Source organism: Phodopus roborovskii, unplaced genomic scaffold, assembly GCF_943737965.1.
Source record: "Phodopus roborovskii unplaced genomic scaffold, PHOROB, whole genome shotgun sequence".
Lineage (NCBI taxonomy): Eukaryota > Metazoa > Chordata > Mammalia > Rodentia > Cricetidae > Phodopus > Phodopus roborovskii.
The window spans coordinates 54449-73019 of NW_026125599.1; the positions used below are offsets into that span (position 1 = coordinate 54449).

Consider the following 18571-nt stretch of genomic DNA (forward strand, 5'->3'; position numbering starts at 1 on the left):
ACAGCATATATTCATGAAAAAATAATTGTATATTCCAAAGGGGAAAAAAAAGCATTATGTTACACAATTGTGAATTGGTTGGATGAAGGGCAGCCAGATTCTCAGCTTGGCTCTTAGACTCAAAATGTTGCTGAATGTTGTTTGGGGTTGGCATATAGATTGAAATTCAAGCCTTACAAGGATAGGTAGTTGACCAAGCGAAGCCTTCTAAACCTTCCCAGGAACAATTCTAGATTGACCTACAAATGACTCTTAACTGGAAAATGTCCTACCTTTGAGAAGAGATACTTATACCGAGATATTTTTACCATTGCATTAGTTACAGGGCAAATATAAATTATCTAATAAGTTCACTTTAAAGAAGTTTTCCAGTAGAAGGCGAGGAAGTCATAGGTCTTTGCAAGTGAGATGTATTTGATGTCCTGGTTGGTTTCATATAATGGGGCTACACGAAAAGAAATGCATGTAGTCTTTAACTATTGAGAACTGTGTGCCAGCCAGCAAGGCCACAGGGACCTCAAACCATACTCAAAAGACAGTGGATTCTGGTAACACCCTTGGAAGGGAATGTTTCATCAGATCCTCCTGATAAGAGCCCAGCCCAGCTGATAATATGACTTCAGTGTTGGTAAGACCCTAAGCAAAGAACACAAACAAACCAGTTTGGACTTCTGACCTACGTCACTGTGAGATAATGAGTGCTGTATTAAGTTGTTAAGTTTGCTGTAATTTGTTATGGCAGCAATAGAAAATGAATTGTGTGGGATTCTTTATGATAACTAAACTTGGCAAGTGGTAGTTTCTTAATATTTATTTGCTGTGTTGAAACTAAAACCCTATCAATGAACCTTTTGTACTCTGTTACATTAAAATCCATTGGTTTATCTTGTACTTTGAATAGATCAATTATCCATGCATGGTTTTTAGAACATCACACATTAGTCATTAGAAAAATACCAGTTAACTTGGTTATAGAAATCTTCTGGTTGTTGACTCATTCTTGACTACACAATATAAACAGCTTATGCTCACCTAATATCACTACTAATCTTGTCATAAAGGTCTTTAAGGGTAAAAGGAAGTTCTCAAGCTCCCAGTGTGAGATAGAGGTTTTCAGATGTGTATGTTTTACCAGAAGGCTTAAAAGTTATGATTGACAGCAAATACCATTAGTTGTTTTCCTTATGGTGACAAAATCACTTTGTTGGATTTTCAACAAAACACTAGCCAAATACTCAACTTTGAATAACCACAGCCAATCTATTGATTTCAAGTAAAGAAAATGCTCCATGAAAAGTTGGATAGCGCTAATTAAAAAGAGAAGGGGAATGGAAGTTTGCCAGGTTGGCTTTCAGTTAGTTGCACAAATGCTTTTGCTTATTACAAGTCATCATACTTCAGTGCAAGGTGGAAATATTCCTATCCTACTCACACACACACACACACACACACACACACACACACACTATTAAAAAGATATATTTAATGATTTTTATATAGAACAAAACCTAACTTAAAAATCATTTATTATTATTGTGTGTGCAAGGATGTGTGTACCATGGTGCATGTGTGGAGGCCAGAAGGGAATCTTGTGAAGTTTTGTTTTGTTTTGCTTAGGTTTGGTTTTTCTTCACTTCCTACTGTGTATGGGATCAAGATTGTAAGTCAGGTCACCGGGGTGTGTGAAGCAAGTACCTTTGCCTACTGAGCTGTCTCTCTAGCTTCTGTCTCTATTATATTCCCTTGTTTTAAGAGGTAGGATCTTCCTTCTTTCCTTCCTTTCTTTCTTTTATTTTGTATATTTCTAAATTTTTCAGTTTTATTATTTGTACATAAGAGAAAGAGAAGACACACTTTAAATCTACAGGGAGGATTCTGAAAGGGATTATGCCCTATACAAGATAATGTGTATTTAATAGCATATGCATTGTCTTCCTGGCCTTTTGTTCTTTTCCCTGTTTTAACTTTCTTTTTATTTGTTCTTTGTGTCTTTACATCATGCATCTCCATCCCATCCACTTTCTATGGCGCTCTGGAACCTATGTAGTATATTTGTTTTAAGAGATAAGGCTAGCTTCATTTTACAATCCTTCTGCTTCAACTTCCTAAAGTATTAGACTACTACACGTGGCTGAAATGCAGTAATTTTGATCATTTCTTCAAGATGTTCTGGTGACAGTTCCTCCATCAAGAATAAGTGCATTGGTTACCAAGTCCGAGTAAGAACACTGTCTTCTTCCATGCTGAGGCAATGGAACTTTTTACCTCACCTCATTATGGTTTTTAATTTGACAAAAAAAAAAAAAAAAAAAAGGCAATTACTGTCTGAGCATTACAAAGGTCCATTGAATCTTCAGAATCTTAGGGGACCCCTTTTTCATTGGACTGCACTTTTAGGGCTGCTGATCTAAGCCAAGGCTAGGAGGCATGGGAAGAAAATTTTAAAATGGCTGGTTATAAGGAAATGAGGAAAAAATTTCTAGGTTCATTCTCCAGGGCTGGCACTATGCTTATTTCCTACTCCCGACTTATCTTGTGTCTGAAGGAATATTAGCTGCTCTCTAAGGCTGTCGTCATCCTTAGCTCTTGCAAGTTCTGTATTAAATGACCAAAAAGCCAACAGAGCATCCTGTCTTGGCCTGGGCACCTGCCATAGCTGTTTGTTAGTCCTCCCTGGTTCCCCTGGAAGCTCTGCTAGTCTAGAGCTGTCTGTCTCTCGACCAAATGCCCTGTGTCAAAAAACCCAAAGAACAAGCACCTCCTTTGGAAGCAGTGCAGTGCCAGGTGCTAATGAGAAGAAGGAAAGCATCACTTAGCCATTGGCCGTTCGTGTAACACCTACATAAAGAGGTTTACTTCACAACTGAACTGCAGAGGAGACTGAAGGTAAAGGGGAGTACCCCTTCATGGGAGGGGCCTTCACATGAGGGGCCTCTGGGGAAAGACAGACACTAGCGTGGCTTGAAGGCTCACTGGAATCCACGTGGGGCCCATGGAGGATCTCATAGGTCGATAGAGGTGAGGGAGACATTTAAGACTGTGCAGCAATAACACTAATAAGAGTGCTGGGAGTGATGGGGGAAGCTGTATGGAGTTGGGGGTCAGACCAAAAGTATGAGAACAAATCGTGGGTGCCTGACCTCTTCTTGCCAGGCACGAGGTGCTACTATATGTGGGTGAGCAGGATGGAAGTCAGATCAGGTAAGTCAAATCTGGCCCAATGTGTAGAAACCCCCAAAGGTGCAGGAGGCCAAAAGAACTAAAAGCAACTGATTTCCAGGATTTTATTTCCTCTTACTCCTGCCCTCTGAGATGAGCCTTGGCATTTCATCTGCAGGAACTTGAGGTTCAGAGAGATGGATTCATTTACTCAAAGTCATCCAGGCGGTAACCTACAGGGAAGTTCTTCCAACATAGGAATTTCTGCATCTGCAGTCTAAGCTCTGAGTAGCCTCAGTGATGGAGGGGAATGGAATAATAAAAATGGGAAGAGTCACAGAATACTGAGTGTTAGCTACACATCAGGCTTTGAGGAAAATCTATGTGCTCTTCTGTTCAGTCTTCTCCATAGGCTTCTCCATAGTGAGATCATTCTTAACCTCATACCCAAGTCTAACTAGAGAGCTGAGATTTCTCGCAAAAACTCAGGAGAAGATGATTGGAGCCTGAAGCCAACTGGCCATGATGTCATTCCACAGGTACTTGACCCTTAGCTGATGAGGCATTCTGTGCCTTCATTTTCTGCTCATTGTTGAGTGGGAACAATAATCCCTCATAAGATTTGTGGAAGAAATCAATGAAATAAGATAATAAAGTGTTTAACATACTGCTCGAGGACTACTGAGCATGTAAACCTGTTTTTTTTTTAATTGAATATTTTTTTCGTATTTTACATATCAATCCCAGTTTCCTCTCCCTCCCAACCTCCCATGCCTCACAGATGCCCCATCCCATCCTCCATCCACTCCCTCAAGGAGGGTGAGGCCTCCCTGAGGGATCATCAAAGTCATTTGGAGTAGGGCCTAGGCCTCCCCCCCCTTTCTCTAGGCTAAGGGAGCATCCCTCCATAGGGAATGGGCCCCAAAGTCTCTTCCTGCACTAGGGATACACCCTAGTTCCATTGTCAGAGGTACCATAGACTTCCCAAAGCCTCCTAACTGAGACCTACATTCAAGGAGTCTAGGTCTTATGCTAGTTTTCCAGCTATCAGTTTGGGGTCCATGAGCTCCCCCCTTGTCAGGTCAGCTGTTTCTATGGGTTTCTCCAGCCTGGTCTTGTCCCCCTTTGCTCATCATTTCTCCCCTCTCTGCAACTGGATTCCAGGAGCTTGGCTCAATGTTCATCTGTGGATCTCTGCTTCTGCTTCTGTCAGCTATTGGATGAAGGCTCTAGGATGGCATACAAGGTAGTCAACAATCTCATTATAGGGGGAAGTGCATTTAAGGTAACCTGTCCATTATTGCTTAGATTCCTAGTTGGGGTCATCCTTGTAGGACTCTGGACATTTACCTAGTGTGAGATTTCTCTTTAAACCTATAATAGCCCCCTGTATTATGGTATCTCTTTTCTTGTTCTTTTCTTCCTCGAGTCAATTTTCTTGCTCCCTCATATTCCTCCTCTCCCCCATCCCCTTCTCTTTCTCCTAAGTTCTCCCCCCCCCCCCCCACCAACCTGCTCCCAATTTGCTCAGGAGATCTTGTCCCTGTGCCTTCTCCATGGGACCATTATGTCTCTCTTAAGGTCCTCCTTGTTGCCTAGCTTCTCTGGAGGTTGGATTGTAGGCTGGTAATCCTTTGCTGTATGTCTAATATTCATATATGAGTGAGTACATACCATGCTTGTTTTCCTTTGACTGGGTTACTTCACTCAGGATGGTTTCTTCCAGTTCCAGCCATTTGCCCGTGAATCAAGATTCCATTGGTAAACCTATTAATAATTTTGTTATTGCAATTTTATTAGTTGGATGGGACCTGCCTCCCAGGAAGGCATCTGTCAGTGGTTACCAGGGTATGGAGATTTAGAAGACAAGAAAAAAAGAGTGTACTAAGCTGGAGAGATGGCTTAGCAGTTAAGAGTGCTTTTCCAGAAGACTGGGTCCAATCCCCAGCCCCCACATGGCAGCTCACAACTATTTGTTACTCCTGTTCCAGGGCATCCGAACACCCTTACACAGACATACACACAGGTAAAACACCAATGCACGTAAAGTAAAAATGAAACAAAAGCGTGTATCACAGGGGAATTCAGCCCCATCTTCTGAAAGCCTCATGCTAGTTAGGGAAGGGAGGGTGGTAGAGCTGGCCAGTCAAAGTTCAGGAGGGAGACAGCCCCTGGTGGGAGTGCCCTCTAGCCTCCTCCTTGCCCTATAGTTTTGTTTTTCTGGGCCTCTGCAGTCCAAATGAGGAGCAAATGGGGAGCTGCAAGTGGCTCTGCTAAGAAAGTGACACCACATGAACCATAGCCCTGACTCAAATGGTGGCCAAGCCTCTGGCACAGGCTGCAGAAGGAGCGCTGTGGAGTAACAAACTGTTCTCCAAAGGGAACTCCTTGTTCCAGCAACCTGAGGGACTGGCTCCAAGATCTGGCACATTTGGGACATTTGGATTTGAGAGCAGAGGCCCCAGGCACCATTTGCTTTCTGTGATTTGGGAATATGCTTGGCTTGGGAAAAGGCCATCTTTTCTCATCTTTTTGAGTGGATCTTGCCTGCCACCACCACTTGGCACTTTCAGCTGAGCATCCAGGCTTTGGACACTTGTTCCAGGGTGCTGATTCAAGATGCAGACACTGTAGAGAATAGGGATGCATTTCCCAGGCACGAAGGGGACACTGGTTGTGGGGACTTTCAGCTCAGCTCTGGGATGGGGGCTGCATTATACATGCCTGCTGGCTGAGGCATTTCCTGTGTCCTAGGTAGCCCACTTTTTCTTCTGAATTCCAGTGGCAACACTGTAGGGCAGTGTTGAGCACTGGGATTGAGTTCACATCACAGCTTTGTCACTTTGAGCTCTTTGACCTGAGACAAATGTCTAATCTCACCTGTGGAATGAAGCCTTTAGTAATGTCTTTCTTTTTAAATGTGCGTGTGAGGCTAAACTACGCCCTACAAAGAGCTTAAAGCTTTGTCCAATACATCAAAGTTTAACTAATGTTCCCTGATCTTAGTGTCTGCCCTGTGTTACTTCTCCCTTCCCCCATCACGTCTCAGTCTTGATGCATCTTTAAACACAGCACAGTTCACTGCCTCCCTCACCCAATAGCTTTTCTGGAATTGATCATTCTATTGTTACGAGCAAAGGGCTATGTGAACAAAATGAAGTACAGAATAACATCTCCATAAACTACCTTAATGCTGTTATTTCTTTTTATTTTCACCCACAATAAGAAATATGCTTTACAGCACAACAGTACACAAATCTGTTTATCATCTGTCTGTCTATGTAGCTATCTATTGATCCATATGAGTAAAATAAGGTTTTCAAAATAATGCTACTTATCCTTGTGCAGTGGGGTTCATAAATATATATATATATATATATATATATATATATATATATATATATTTGAGATATGGCTATGGCCTTACTATGTAGCTGTCCTGGAATTCACTATCTAAGTCAATCTGGCTTCAAACAGAGAGATCCCCTGCTTATCCCTCTTGAGTGTTGATAATGAGAGTGTGTGCCACCACACCCAGGTGGGGTTACATTTGCTATTCATTCTGTTATGTGCTGATCTCAGCCTACCAAGTTGACTTTGAAGCCTGCCATGAGTTATGGAAGTTATGACCCAAGGTCTGAGAAACACAGTCTCAGGGATAAACTGAGACTCTCCAGTTCACTCCATAGTGAGAGAGAGATTTTCATAGGCTTCCAAGTGTGAATTGATTCCAGAGGAATGGCCTATTTGTGGAATGGAGATAGTCACTGGGAGCTGCAGAGAGTTTGAGTAGGCAGGAGCCTGGAGAGGCAGGTGGCTCCAGTGACAAGGGACTGCCATCAGAGAAATTTGCCTTTTCCCCAGAAGTACCTGGGTGTGGCTGGAGGTTTCTAAGCAGAGGAAGACCATCTACAGGACTGTTATAGGAAGATAATTGGGCACCCAAGAGGACATTGGGTTGGTAAAGCTAAGTCAAGGACAATCAGGAGGCTACATTGATTCATGTGGTTTCAGACCCTGCATTTTAAATGATTAAAACGAGTCTCAAACATATATTCAGGGATCAAAATGGAAACCATAATATCAAGTTATTTTTGCCAACAAGAAGTAAGTTTGATTATTCCTGTAGCACAAAAGTCTTTGATTCAGGATTCGACAAACTCTTGGAACGTATTTTCTGCATCAATCTGATTTGTGTTTTCCCTGCAAAATGCTGTCTAGATGTTTGAAGGTGTGGTAGCCAATTGCTGACAGGTTATTTGAAAATCCAGATAAGCAAGATTCAAAAGGTCAACTTTTTTCACGTTCTTCCCTTACTTATTAAATCCATTCAGTGATCATTTAATACACATATACAAAGAATTCTTATTGCTCTTGTTCTTCACCTTTTTTTTTAAGTCTCCCTACCACCTGTGTCCCTACCCCTCCTCCATCACACATGCTTTGTGCCACCCGAGACAAGGTATTGTGGCGAATTGGACCCTCTCTGTTGGCAATACTGGGGCATGCCGTTTAGATCTCAGTTCACTCCATCAATGTGCTGAGCACACTGTTCAGATGTAATGACTTCACTAGGGTGTAACAAGTTGTCCTGCCTCATGCCACGTATCACACCACCCAAAGGTGCCCATGACTTGGTTTATGATACAAGTTTGGCTTTGGGGAGTGTTTTCCAACTTATCACTCCAACCACTGAGATGATTGCCACCAGTTTGTGTGACTAAATCTACCTTCTATCACAAAGCCAGCCGAGAAACAGTGCATTGCTGTTGACTAGAATAAAGGAGGATGGTAGTCTAAACTGATGATTTAAAAATATTTTCAGACAGCTCATGGAGCAACCCACTTACCAATTCTTTACACTATTCCCACTTGCTTCCCATTCGAATGGGCTATTAAATAGTCCATGTTGAATTTTGAAATGTCTTCCATGGTTGTAACATCAACAAAAGACATAAAGCAAGAAGAGACATTAACATAGCCACACTTATTTATGAATGTATTAGTCAGCTGGGCAGTGGTGGCACATGCCTTTAATCCCAGCACTCAGGGAGGCATAGGCAGGTGAGATCTCTGAGTTCTAGGCCAGCCTGGACTACAGAGTAAAGAGAACACCCAGGGCTACACAGAAAAATCCTGTCTCAAAAAAAATGTAGTAGTCTAATATCAAATGGCAAATTTCAACAATGCAAAAAGCATAGGCACTTTTATACCAACCCAATGTCCAGGTGAGAGTAGACAGAGGGAGCATGGACGTGCTGGGAGAGACAAAAGTGAAGGACATCAAAGAACTGAACTGACAGTACACACAGGTAGAGGATTTTAGAATGAGTGACTGGCTCAATAGAACGCTGATGGTAAGGTGGGTACACAGGAGACTTGTTGGGGGAGAAGAATCGTTCAATTTTGGAGTGAATTTGAGATACCCATAGGGAAAATTCCAGGCTGGAAATACAGATCTTCTTCTTTCACTCATTCTATAAATATTTATGAAACGAACACTAAGAAACTAATGTTTCATTTTGCCAAGTGGAAACATTAAGGAAATAAGCTAGCATTTACTATCACCTTCACTTTGAAAAAAAGAGATCATTTAATCACCCCAAACCAGGAAGGATAGAATCTTAGAACGGAGGACAGTTTTTTAGAATTCAATAAATCTAAACAGTTGAGAAATTGTCCTAGTGAAGTGTTTACCCGTTGAGAATATCACTGTATCATGGGACTCTGAGGACCGCTGAGTGAAGAAATGAGCAGAGGAAGAGTGGTCAGCTTCAGAGACTGAGCCAGGCCTGGCAGAGCATGCCTGTAATCTCAGCAGGTGGTAGAAACGGAAGAGTCTGAGTGCCAAGATGGTATGAGAGTGAGACCCTGACTACAAAAATCCAAAACAGTAAAAAGAGATTATGAGGTTCAATTTCCAGGAGAGAGATGCCAGAGAGGAAAGGGGGAGAGGGAAAGAGTGCGAGAAACAAAGGAGGCAGTTGATCATGGAGGCCAAAAGAGGAAGGTGGATTTGCTTGGTCAACAGTCAGTGCCTATTGCTGGGGTATTGCCTAGCAAGGGGATGGACTAGCAAGAGGAGCTACAGTTCAGGGAGTTCATTGAATTTGGCAATTAGGAGGTCATTGGTGACCTTTGTCAGTGCCTTCTCACTGGGATGATGGGACTGGAGCCAAACTGGCTGAGGTGTCAATGGGAAGCTGAGGAAAGCATAAGTCTAGAAGTTAGGCTCTATTTTCAACAAACTTGAGAGGGAAGGGAAGAAATGGGAGCAGGGAAGGAGGCAGGAAGAGAAAGACACCGAGGAGAGCAGACTAGGGGAGCAAGAGAACAAATGTGAGGAGGGAAGGCACTGGATTTAGGCGTCACAGAAAGCAGGCCTTTTATACTCTGGTGTAGGGAAGTTGGGTTTTCCTGAAAGGAAAGAAGATACTGTCCTGGAGAGAGGGCCCAGAGGAGGGTGGATGAGGCCAAGGCCCAGGAGAGAAGGGATTAACCTTTAACGAAAGGGGGCACCTTTGTCCCTTGTTAAGGGAGGGTGAAGGGTGGGAAGGACGTTGGAGAGGCAAGCCAGTTTGGGGGGTTGGGGCAGGGCACTGAGGTAATCCATGCTTGAAGGCCTCTGTTTTCTCAGGGAAGTAGGAGGAGAGGTTGTTCTGAGCAAGAAGGGTGCGGCAGGAACATGGTAGGGAACTGAAGGAAATTTGGAATGAGGCCCAGAGAAACGTGGAGGCTACTCTGGGGCCTTGACAAGGGAACTTCTCTGAGGTTGGTGGAGGGGTTCCGGTTTGGCAGAGGCTAATTAAGACTGTCTTTCTCCACCCTCTAAGCTGTGAGCACCTTGGGGCAGGAGCCACAACACCCTCCTCATTCTAGCTCATCTCCTTGCCAAGCAAGGAGTGTCTGGCCCAGAGAGTGTACCTATTCCTCTCAGAAAAGTCGAGGAAAACGATCACTGATAAACCCAGCACAATATAATTGACAGAGAAATTAGTTGTTATCTTAATTGCCTTTATTGGAAATTCTGTTTGGCTTATCTTGGTCTTTCCTGCTTTCCTGCTGACCACCTCATTCCTGTTCCACACTAAGTACAAGGGAGAACAGGCAGGCTCTGATATTTTGGTTCAGCAAAAGGCTTTTATTCCACAATGGGGCCAATACCTTCATATCTTCCACGGTTGGGTGATGCTGAAGTGAGTCTTAGGAGGCAGTAGTCAGAACGGTTGTATAGGGAGAACTAAGAGTCATGGAGACAGGGCTGAAGGCTCCCTCAGAGTTAGGACAGCATGTTGGAAGATGAGCATAAGGCATCCTGTGAGGCCTGTTTTACTGGAGGGAAGGGATTGGCTGGAGGAATACAATTTCAAGGTCAAAGGTGGCATGGTGGGTGACATGAGTAAGACCTGGGACCTCCAGAAAAATGTGTCTCCCTCCCCTTTCCTTCTGACCTCCTGCCTATTGTCAGTGGTCACCTAGAGGTCAAAAAGATTCCAGGGTGTGATGATATGTCTTGGGCTCTCTCCACTTGGCGTGCTGTCTCTTTTCAGCCCAGTCCTTTGACTTTGCTCCCGTCTCTCAGTTCCTTCCCTCTCCTTTTAGCAAATTTCCACAGGATCCCCCTCTTTAGGATACAGTCCAGTTCCAACTTAATACATTTAGCATTAGAGAGCTTAGCTCAGTCCGAGGTAGTGCATTCCACAGGACTCATTTCATCTCATAGAATAAACCTCTCTTTGTGGACAGCAGGTACAGTGCCAGGCCCTGAGGTGGTTGAGCTGCTAGAAACTTTTCCTTTGGTTGAGCCAAAAATGAGTCTTCATGTAGCTTCCACCCTTGGGCCTCTCTCTAGCTTGCCCTTTGAGGTTGTACACAAGTATAATTCATTGCAATCTAATCCTCAGGTGTTTCAAAATGACTGCCGTCTCTCCAAGAGGTTCCTGTTTTTCCTTTTCTTATATTTTTAAAAATATATACAATTTTATTCATCAGTTAAAACATATATATAATTGTGTGTGTGTGTGTGTGTGTGTGTGTACATATATATAATTCCATGCATCCTGTTTCTCAAACCTTTCTAGACCTACCTCCCATCCATACCCACTCAAGTTTGGTCTTTATTTATTCTTACTTTTTGTGCGCCAAACAATGTCAGTTCAGTTGTGGAAACTGTTTCAAAAACATCACAAAATCATAAAGGAAGTGAAGCTCCACCTTTCTCTCTTACCCCCCTGAGCTGACAGTTGCAACATCTTTTCTACTAACTAGCCTATTTTTTTTTCTGTGCATACTGTACATTCCACATTTTTTTCTTATCAAAATGGGATCGTCCTAAGTAATATTTTCGAAACTTAGGAGTTTCAGTCTTGAATACATTGGCTGTTTATGCATTCCTCCACCAGGACATTTTAACATGACGTTGCTTTTTTTCTTTTCTTTTCTTTTTTTTTTTTTTTTTTTTTTCTGGTGCTAGAGGTCAAGCCCTGCTATGGCCATGCTCCATCACTGGGCCATATCCGCAACTCTGTCTTTAGTTGTTTTTCTTTGCTGTACAGATCACAGTGAGGCTCAAATTCAAGCAGAGTGCTGGGAGGCGGGAGCTAGATAAGGAGCCCCTGAATCAAGTTAGTCCCCACCCCTTAGCATCCAGCTTTACAGCTTTCTGCGATGATGCCATGATTCTCACTGTCTGCTCAGTATGTGATTACATGGATTGTCCACGATTAGCAAAACTAACGGGTTTCCTATTATTGGACACTGAGGCAGTTTCTAATTTTTGAGCATTACAAACCAGGCTGTGATGAACATCCAAGACACTAAATCTAGGCAGGTGCTGGCCACTGAGGTCAGGAGGAATATTTTTGAAACCTCTAAGCATGAAGTGCCTGCCAGTTGTTGTAACTGGAAGCTTGTTGGCTAAGGCCCAAAAGGTGGCTAATGCCAAACACTCTGCTCAAACCTTTTTGGCTTGCTGGGGTCAGTACCCATTCCCCAGCTCTTGTCACAGAGTGTTCAGGCTGTCAGGGGCCTGGGGACCCCAGGGCCAGCACCCTCATCTCACGTGAGAGGACTGAGGACTCTGATGGTCCTTTGGCAACACAGTGCTGGGCAGAGCCCTCCCGGCCTCCAGCACCTGGGCTCCTAAACTGGCAGCTGAGCTGTGCCATTTGGAATCTGCCCTGCAAACTCCCTGGGCCCGCTCCCCATACCACACAGCTTTCTGCTGAGGCCAGAGGGGGCTTTAGGCACTTTTGCAAGTCAACTGAGCAGTGAGGCAGGGGTAGGGAGGCACTGACAGATGACTTGAGTTTTACCCTGGAAGAGACTGGACCTGCTCCACCCAGAACCCCTCTTTATCCTAAGCCACGTGACAGGCTTCATGGCAGTGACCCTGTGTCAGGTCCACTTGGCAAATCTACTTGGGATTTGAGCTGAAATACTTGGTGAGTCCCTCACTCTTCTTAGAGCTGGAAGCCTTCTATTCTCACTGGGAACCAGCTTTGCTAGAGGCCCATAGACCCAGCCCTTTGCCCCAGACAAACATGGGTGCGAGCTCCCCTCCTTCCCACCTTGGGCCTTGACACTGCCTGGGGAATTCACACAAATGGTGTGAGATTTGCCCCTTTGTTTTCCTCTCTGACTTGGGGCTACAGCAGACCCCTCACCTACACCGGGGACCCTGTTTATTCAACAGCGAGAGATTTCACACCCAAGGACATAGCTCTCACTCCAGGAGCCCCCTCCCTAAACCTTCACAACCATCCCACATTCCCCCACCCCTGCACTGCCTGAATAATTGATGAGTCAAGGCAGGGCTTATAAAAGGGTCTCTGGGGAAAAAGCCAAGAGTGCTGAAGGTTCTGAGGACTGGAATAGGCCACAGTCATCTGACTTGGTGTCTCTAGGATGGACCCTGCTGCTCCTGCTGCTGCCTCTCCTGGCCTGGCCCTGGCCCAAGCCCCTGCTGTAGCACAAATCAATGGACAAGAAGTTTCTGAAAGTGGAAGGTAAGTGAAACTTTGACAGCCTGAACTCAGGGAAATGAATGAGGGAGATAGTGAGATGGTCCATGGTGGTAGTGGCCCTGTTCTCTTTGAAGAAGAGAGGCAACAAAGAGCCTCTGATCTCCCTCTATACCTTTGGCTGGAATATTTTACCTCGTTCATCACTCTAGGTGGCAGGGAGTGGGCTGAGGGGCACCGAACATTGCCAAAGCTGAAAGCCAAGTAGCCTGACCCTCATGGTCTAGTCTGTCCAATTCCTGAGGGAAAGGGAGAAGTTGCTCTGGAAATTGGGCTTTAATGCAACCTGGACTGTGGGGCCTAGATGGTAAGAGATGGCATAGAGTAAAAGGGACAAAGTCTAAAGAGGCTTTTGGTTGGAGTGCTACTTCCGTCCTGAGCATGCCACAAGTTTCCTATTTGCTTTTCCTCCTTGCCTCTAGAATCTAGAGGAAAAGTAATGGGCCAAGGAGTATTCTAGGTCCAGCTAGGAAAATGGCAGAATTCTGTTCCCTACTACTTGATGCAGGAGATAGGCCACAAGATACTCCCTATATAGCTGGCATTCTCTCCTCTGCACATTTCACATTCACATTCAACAGTTAAGTCCCTCCTGTGTGCAAGGCATAGTAGTAGGGGAATGGCGGTTCAGATATGCCTAGACAACTCTTTCAGCTTAAGGGGCTCAGACAGACAATCCCAAAACAGTGGAATAAGAGCAGTGATAACATTGTTGGAGTAGAGACAAGGGGTATCTGTCATAGCCTTGGCTCAGTGCTCAGGAGACCAAAGGTATTCCAGAGCAGATGGCTTGTGAGCCAAGCTTTTAGGAGGCCTCTTCTGTGATCAGAAGAGGCCTATGTTTAAGTCTCTTCCTGTGCCAATTGTTCTTTTTTCTGTTTATCCTAGAGAAACTTGTCTTTGGAGACCCTGGCTATCCTCCATAAATGATCAACCAAGGCAGGTGAGGATGCTGGTGGATTGGGTGAGTTGGGGGTCCTGTGACATGCTTGCATGGGAACTGACAGCCATGTCCCTTCTCAGACATCCCCTGACTCCAGTCCAAGGCTGCAGATCTGGGGGAGCATTTTGCCAACTCTGCTCACATTTTATCCCCACAGCAGCCCTGGGAGGAAGGCAGGGCTAAGATTTCCATGACAGATGAGGCTGGACATCAAGGCTTAGAGTGGGCAAGGGGTCTGGGCTGGCCTCAAAAGTGTGTGGTAGAGCTGGTGCTGGAATCCAGTGCTCTCCCACTCTGCTCCATGAATGTTTTGTCCTCTAAGAGAACTCTGTCCCCTGGACAGTCTCCAAACAGACACTGGAACAGGGTCAGGGAAGAAAACAACCCCCATGACTCTTGCTACTTGTTTTTCAACCAGATCCAAGACAGACCCCTTGCTGTAGGGCAGGGCTGGGAGGTGGCTGGATCTCAGAGATGCCTCGAGTCTTTTGGAGATTGTCAGAACCTGCAGATCCCTGACCCTTGATATGGGAGGGGCAGTTAAGCCACATTCTAGCTTTTGCTTTGGACAGGCTGCTGGTGGGGCAACAGCTGCGGAGGCCACCAAGGCTGTGTCTGAGTTCCATCACCCTGTCAGGTAAGCTTCTGGTGTTCAAGTTCAGAATGTGACAAACAGCCATGAGCTCTATGTATGCTCATGACAAGGCCATGACGCACGAGGAAAGAGACCATGGAACTCAGTAGGCCAAAGTGACTTTCCCCAGAGGACTTCTCCGTCCCTGAGCCCTATGGATGGAATCCTGTGAACCCACCACTGATAGAATCCTTAGTAGAAAAGGAAGGGCTGGGATGATGGAGCGGTTAGTGGTGTCAGTGCTAGCATTGAAAGACACTGGGGTGACCCACCCTCTACCACAGCTACAGGCCCATCAGAGGTGATGTTCTTTCTTAGAACCACTTTTGTAACACTCGCAACGATTCCACACCAAAGCTGCTTCTTCCTTTCCCTCTCAGACCTTTCCTGAAGCTAGCAACCAGCTCCAAGGGTGTGCTTCCTTCTTGGCCTGACTGGTCCCTCTACATCTGAGAGTTGCCTTAGTTAGGGGCCCTGCTTCTGTTTTGTTTGCAGGCTCTTCTGGCCTAAATCCCGTTCCTTTGACTACCTGTACAGTGCCGGGGAGATATTACTACAAAATTTCCCTGTCCAAGCCACCATCAACTTATATGAAGATTCTGACAGCGAAGAGGATGAGGAGGACAAGGAGGAGGACGAAGAGGAAGAGGTCAATGAAACAGGGCCAGAAGAGGGTACGAGGGTACCAGAGGCCACAGCACACAAGGCCGAAGCTCATTCCCCTGACCCACCCCCTGACCTGTCCAAACTGAAACAGTCCCAGTTACACTTGTCATGTTTTCAAGGGCATCGATTAGCTAAGAGTCTCCAGACACAAATTTTCTGGACTGGAACCAGTGTACTCAAACAGTCTAGCTCACCCTGGCTCTCTTGATGGGCCCACAAGTCTAGGCCTTTGGCATGTTCTTGTCTGGGCTGCTCTTGTGCCAACAGGAGGAAGCTCCCAAGACCTGGAAGGGGATCAGGAAGGCTTGATTTCTGAAGCCCTTGGGAAATAGAACAGGGCTGGGGATGCCCTTGGACAAGAGAGCAGTCACTCCCCAGGGCCCTTTGATTCCCCCAATTCTTCAAGATAGCCATATGAGCCAGTGTCCAAGGGATAAAGGCTGACCTCCATCTTCCTTTCCTGAGACACCAACACCAGATCCAAGCAATCCTGGGACATCTCCAGGGAAGGGAAGGGGAAGGGGGATGGAACAGCAGGAGGCATCTTGAGAATCTGCTTGTCTGGGGACCTGCATCTACTTTGCCTGCTATTCAGTCTGGGTATTGGCAGAAGATGAATCAGAAGAAAAATAAATGGAATGATGTTTGCCGTTTTCTGGGAATTGCACTGATTTCTTAACTGAACTCTGTCCGTATTGTGAAGCCATAGGCAGAGGTCAGTTCGTTGCTCTACCTCTACCTGAGGCCAGCTGACAGAATTTTCTCCTCTGAGAATGTAATTCAGGGGACAAAGCCTCTTGCCGGGCTATCTCTGTTCACTTGTGGAGTCAGGCTTGACTAAACGTCAAGGGCAGCTCAGGAACCCCCCCAATGGGGCAGCTCGAGAGTTGTGGGTAGAGGATGAGGCCTGAGGTAAGGGTGAGATGGATTTTCTCACTTAGTCATTGGGGACTGTTGTCACATATGAGGAGGAACCCTTGGACACCCACCAAATCCTGTCAATTATATCTCTTTGGTTCCCTCGCTATCTACCCCAGCTCTGACCTTCATGTTTACTCCTGTCCCAATTACTCTTCAATGAATTTTCTCACTTCCAGCATTTTGTTTCACAATCTTTCTGTACACGGGCCACCAAATCAGGTCATAGTCTTACTTCATCAACAGTTAGACTAATTTTTTGTTTTTGAGGGGGCAGGCTCATAATTACCATGAGGCAGTAATTTAGGAAAAAAGCATGCAGACATCCATCGCTATACATTTGTGAATCAATTCTTTACTGTGGTATTCTGGATTCTTTAATCATCTGCTTTTGTGTTTGTGGCTTTTTCTTAAGACAAGGTCTTGCTATGTATCCCTAGTTCTAGCACTATCTAGCCCAGGCTGGCTACAAACTCACTGAATCGGCACAACCACACTGACAGCAACTGTCACCCGTCACTTCATGACATGGGTTAAGTGAATGGAGCTCAGGGTGGATAAGTAACTAACCCAAGGTTGTGCATCTGGCTTCTGGGAGATTCCTCTTCACTTACCAGACAGTCCTCCTGTCTTAACTCTCCTTCTGGGATTATAGGTGTATGTCCCAATGCCTGGTGCTAATCATGCAATATCTGCCTGTCTTTGCAAACTCATCTCTCTGCCCTTAAAATTTGTTTGGCTTGCCCTTGAGTGTAGCATGCTTTCTAATGCTTCTGTGCCTTTAAACTCCTCCCTGCAATGGCTTTCCGGTCTTCTCAGCCTTTTAAACTCTCGTTCAGTCAATAGAAGTACCTTACATTACCCTTTTGTTGGGAGAGTCTCCTGGCCTCAAGTCCAGGATTGGTAACCTTATGTTACCACTGCCTCATCTATGACAGCACCTGCTTCCTCCTTCCCTTTGCAGGAACCTGTGTTTGATACCCATGCAACTTGGTAGCCTAGCACCCCTCAACAAAAAACCAGAAAATCATAATGAAAAATTGCCCAGGTGTTGTCAAAGCAGCTCTTGGAAGAAGCACTGTGGATCCACTCGCCCACTTCTTCAAATCTTTCCTCAACCGAGGAGGGCAAATGCTAATGGCATCTTATTGCAAAACAAAATGGCGCCTTCTTTCCTTTCTCGTCTCTCTCAACCTGAGATAGTCCTCCAGCTCTGAGCCCTAGCTGGGACTTCCCTAAATGGGATGGACTGTCTGGAGTAGGCCACCAGACTCACACACTGCTGCCATCTATCGGTTAAAATTTCACCTTGGTCTTGGAAGGAGAATCTCAGGCAATTGAACTTTGACCACTTTAATTCCTTCAGTCCATTGTAGCTCTTCTGGTAAGTGAAGTGGAATCTCCCAGAAGCCAGACGCACAAGCTTGGGTTAGTTACTTATCCACCCTGAGCTCCATTCTCTTAATCCATGTCATGAAGTGACGGGTGACAGTTGCTGTCAGTGTGGTTGTGCCGATTCAGTGAGATGGAATAAAGAAAACAGCACAGGCCCTGACTCATAGGATGACTCCTCACAGACAGCAGAAGTCACAGTAAAGTGACAGTGCCTGTACTAGGAATTGTTGATACTATAAAGGAGTCTGTTTCCAGACTTGAGTGCGATGGTGACTGATTATTTAACTAATGAGTATGTCCCAGGCCCCTTTGCCTAATCTTTGTCACCATTTGATGGTTTATCAGTCAAAGCAAAGCTGGCAGTGTTTATAAACAATTAAGACACAAGAGAGGTCTGTTGTGGCTTTCTGAACCACTCTACATTCAAGTGCTCACTAGATTTGAGGTTTCTTTGTCTTGGGACAGAGATTTTAAAACTTAAACAGCTTTTAGCAAGAAACTCTTTCTTCTGAATTGAATGCAAAAGACTAAAATGTAAATCTGATAGGGATGGAGCTGCCCCAGGGAAGCCAAAAATCGAATCGGTCTGTGAGGGGGGACAATTTGGAAACACTGTCCCAAGGGTTAAGTCAAGGATGATTTGAAACCCAAGGAGGATTAATTTAAGGTGTCCAATGTTCCATTTAAAGCCCTTGTTTTGTGTCCTAAGCTCCTAGCATTGCATAGCTCGTGAATTGCTTGAGTTCTTCTTCTACCATAGGTTATAGGGATTTAAAATCCTTGGAATCCCAATATCCTTGCTTTTAAAGTATTATATAGCATAGAATTAGAAAT

The 18571-nt window shown here is 45.0% G+C and overlaps 1 protein-coding gene across 1 annotated transcript; it reads left to right on the forward strand.

The window, feature by feature from the left end:
- Nucleotides 1-13015: 13015 nt before the first annotated feature.
- LOC127217065 (protein ripply1-like) lies at nucleotides 13016-15825 on the forward strand. The gene is made up of 4 exons (XM_051177910.1): nucleotides 13016-13166; nucleotides 14070-14124; nucleotides 14697-14761; nucleotides 15254-15825. Exons 1-4 carry the CDS (start codon nucleotides 13066-13068, stop codon nucleotides 15630-15632), a joined length of 600 nt encoding a protein of 199 aa, XP_051033867.1. The 5' UTR covers nucleotides 13016-13065; the 3' UTR covers nucleotides 15633-15825.
- The last annotated feature ends 2746 nt before the right edge of the window (nucleotides 15826-18571 follow it).

What these genes read in the sequence shown, in the direction of transcription:
- LOC127217065 (XM_051177910.1), top strand. Translation starts at nt 13,066, where the DNA reads ATGGACCCTGCTGCTCCTGCTGCTGCCTCTCCTGGCCTGGCCCTGGCC. An exon ending in GAAGTTTCTGAAAGTGGAAG is followed by an intron (nt 13,167 to 14,069) that starts GTAAGTGAAACT and finishes TGTTTATCCTAG; the next exon opens with AGAAACTTGTCTTTGGAGAC. An exon ending in TAAATGATCAACCAAGGCAG is followed by an intron (nt 14,125 to 14,696) that starts GTGAGGATGCTG and finishes TGCTTTGGACAG; the next exon opens with GCTGCTGGTGGGGCAACAGC.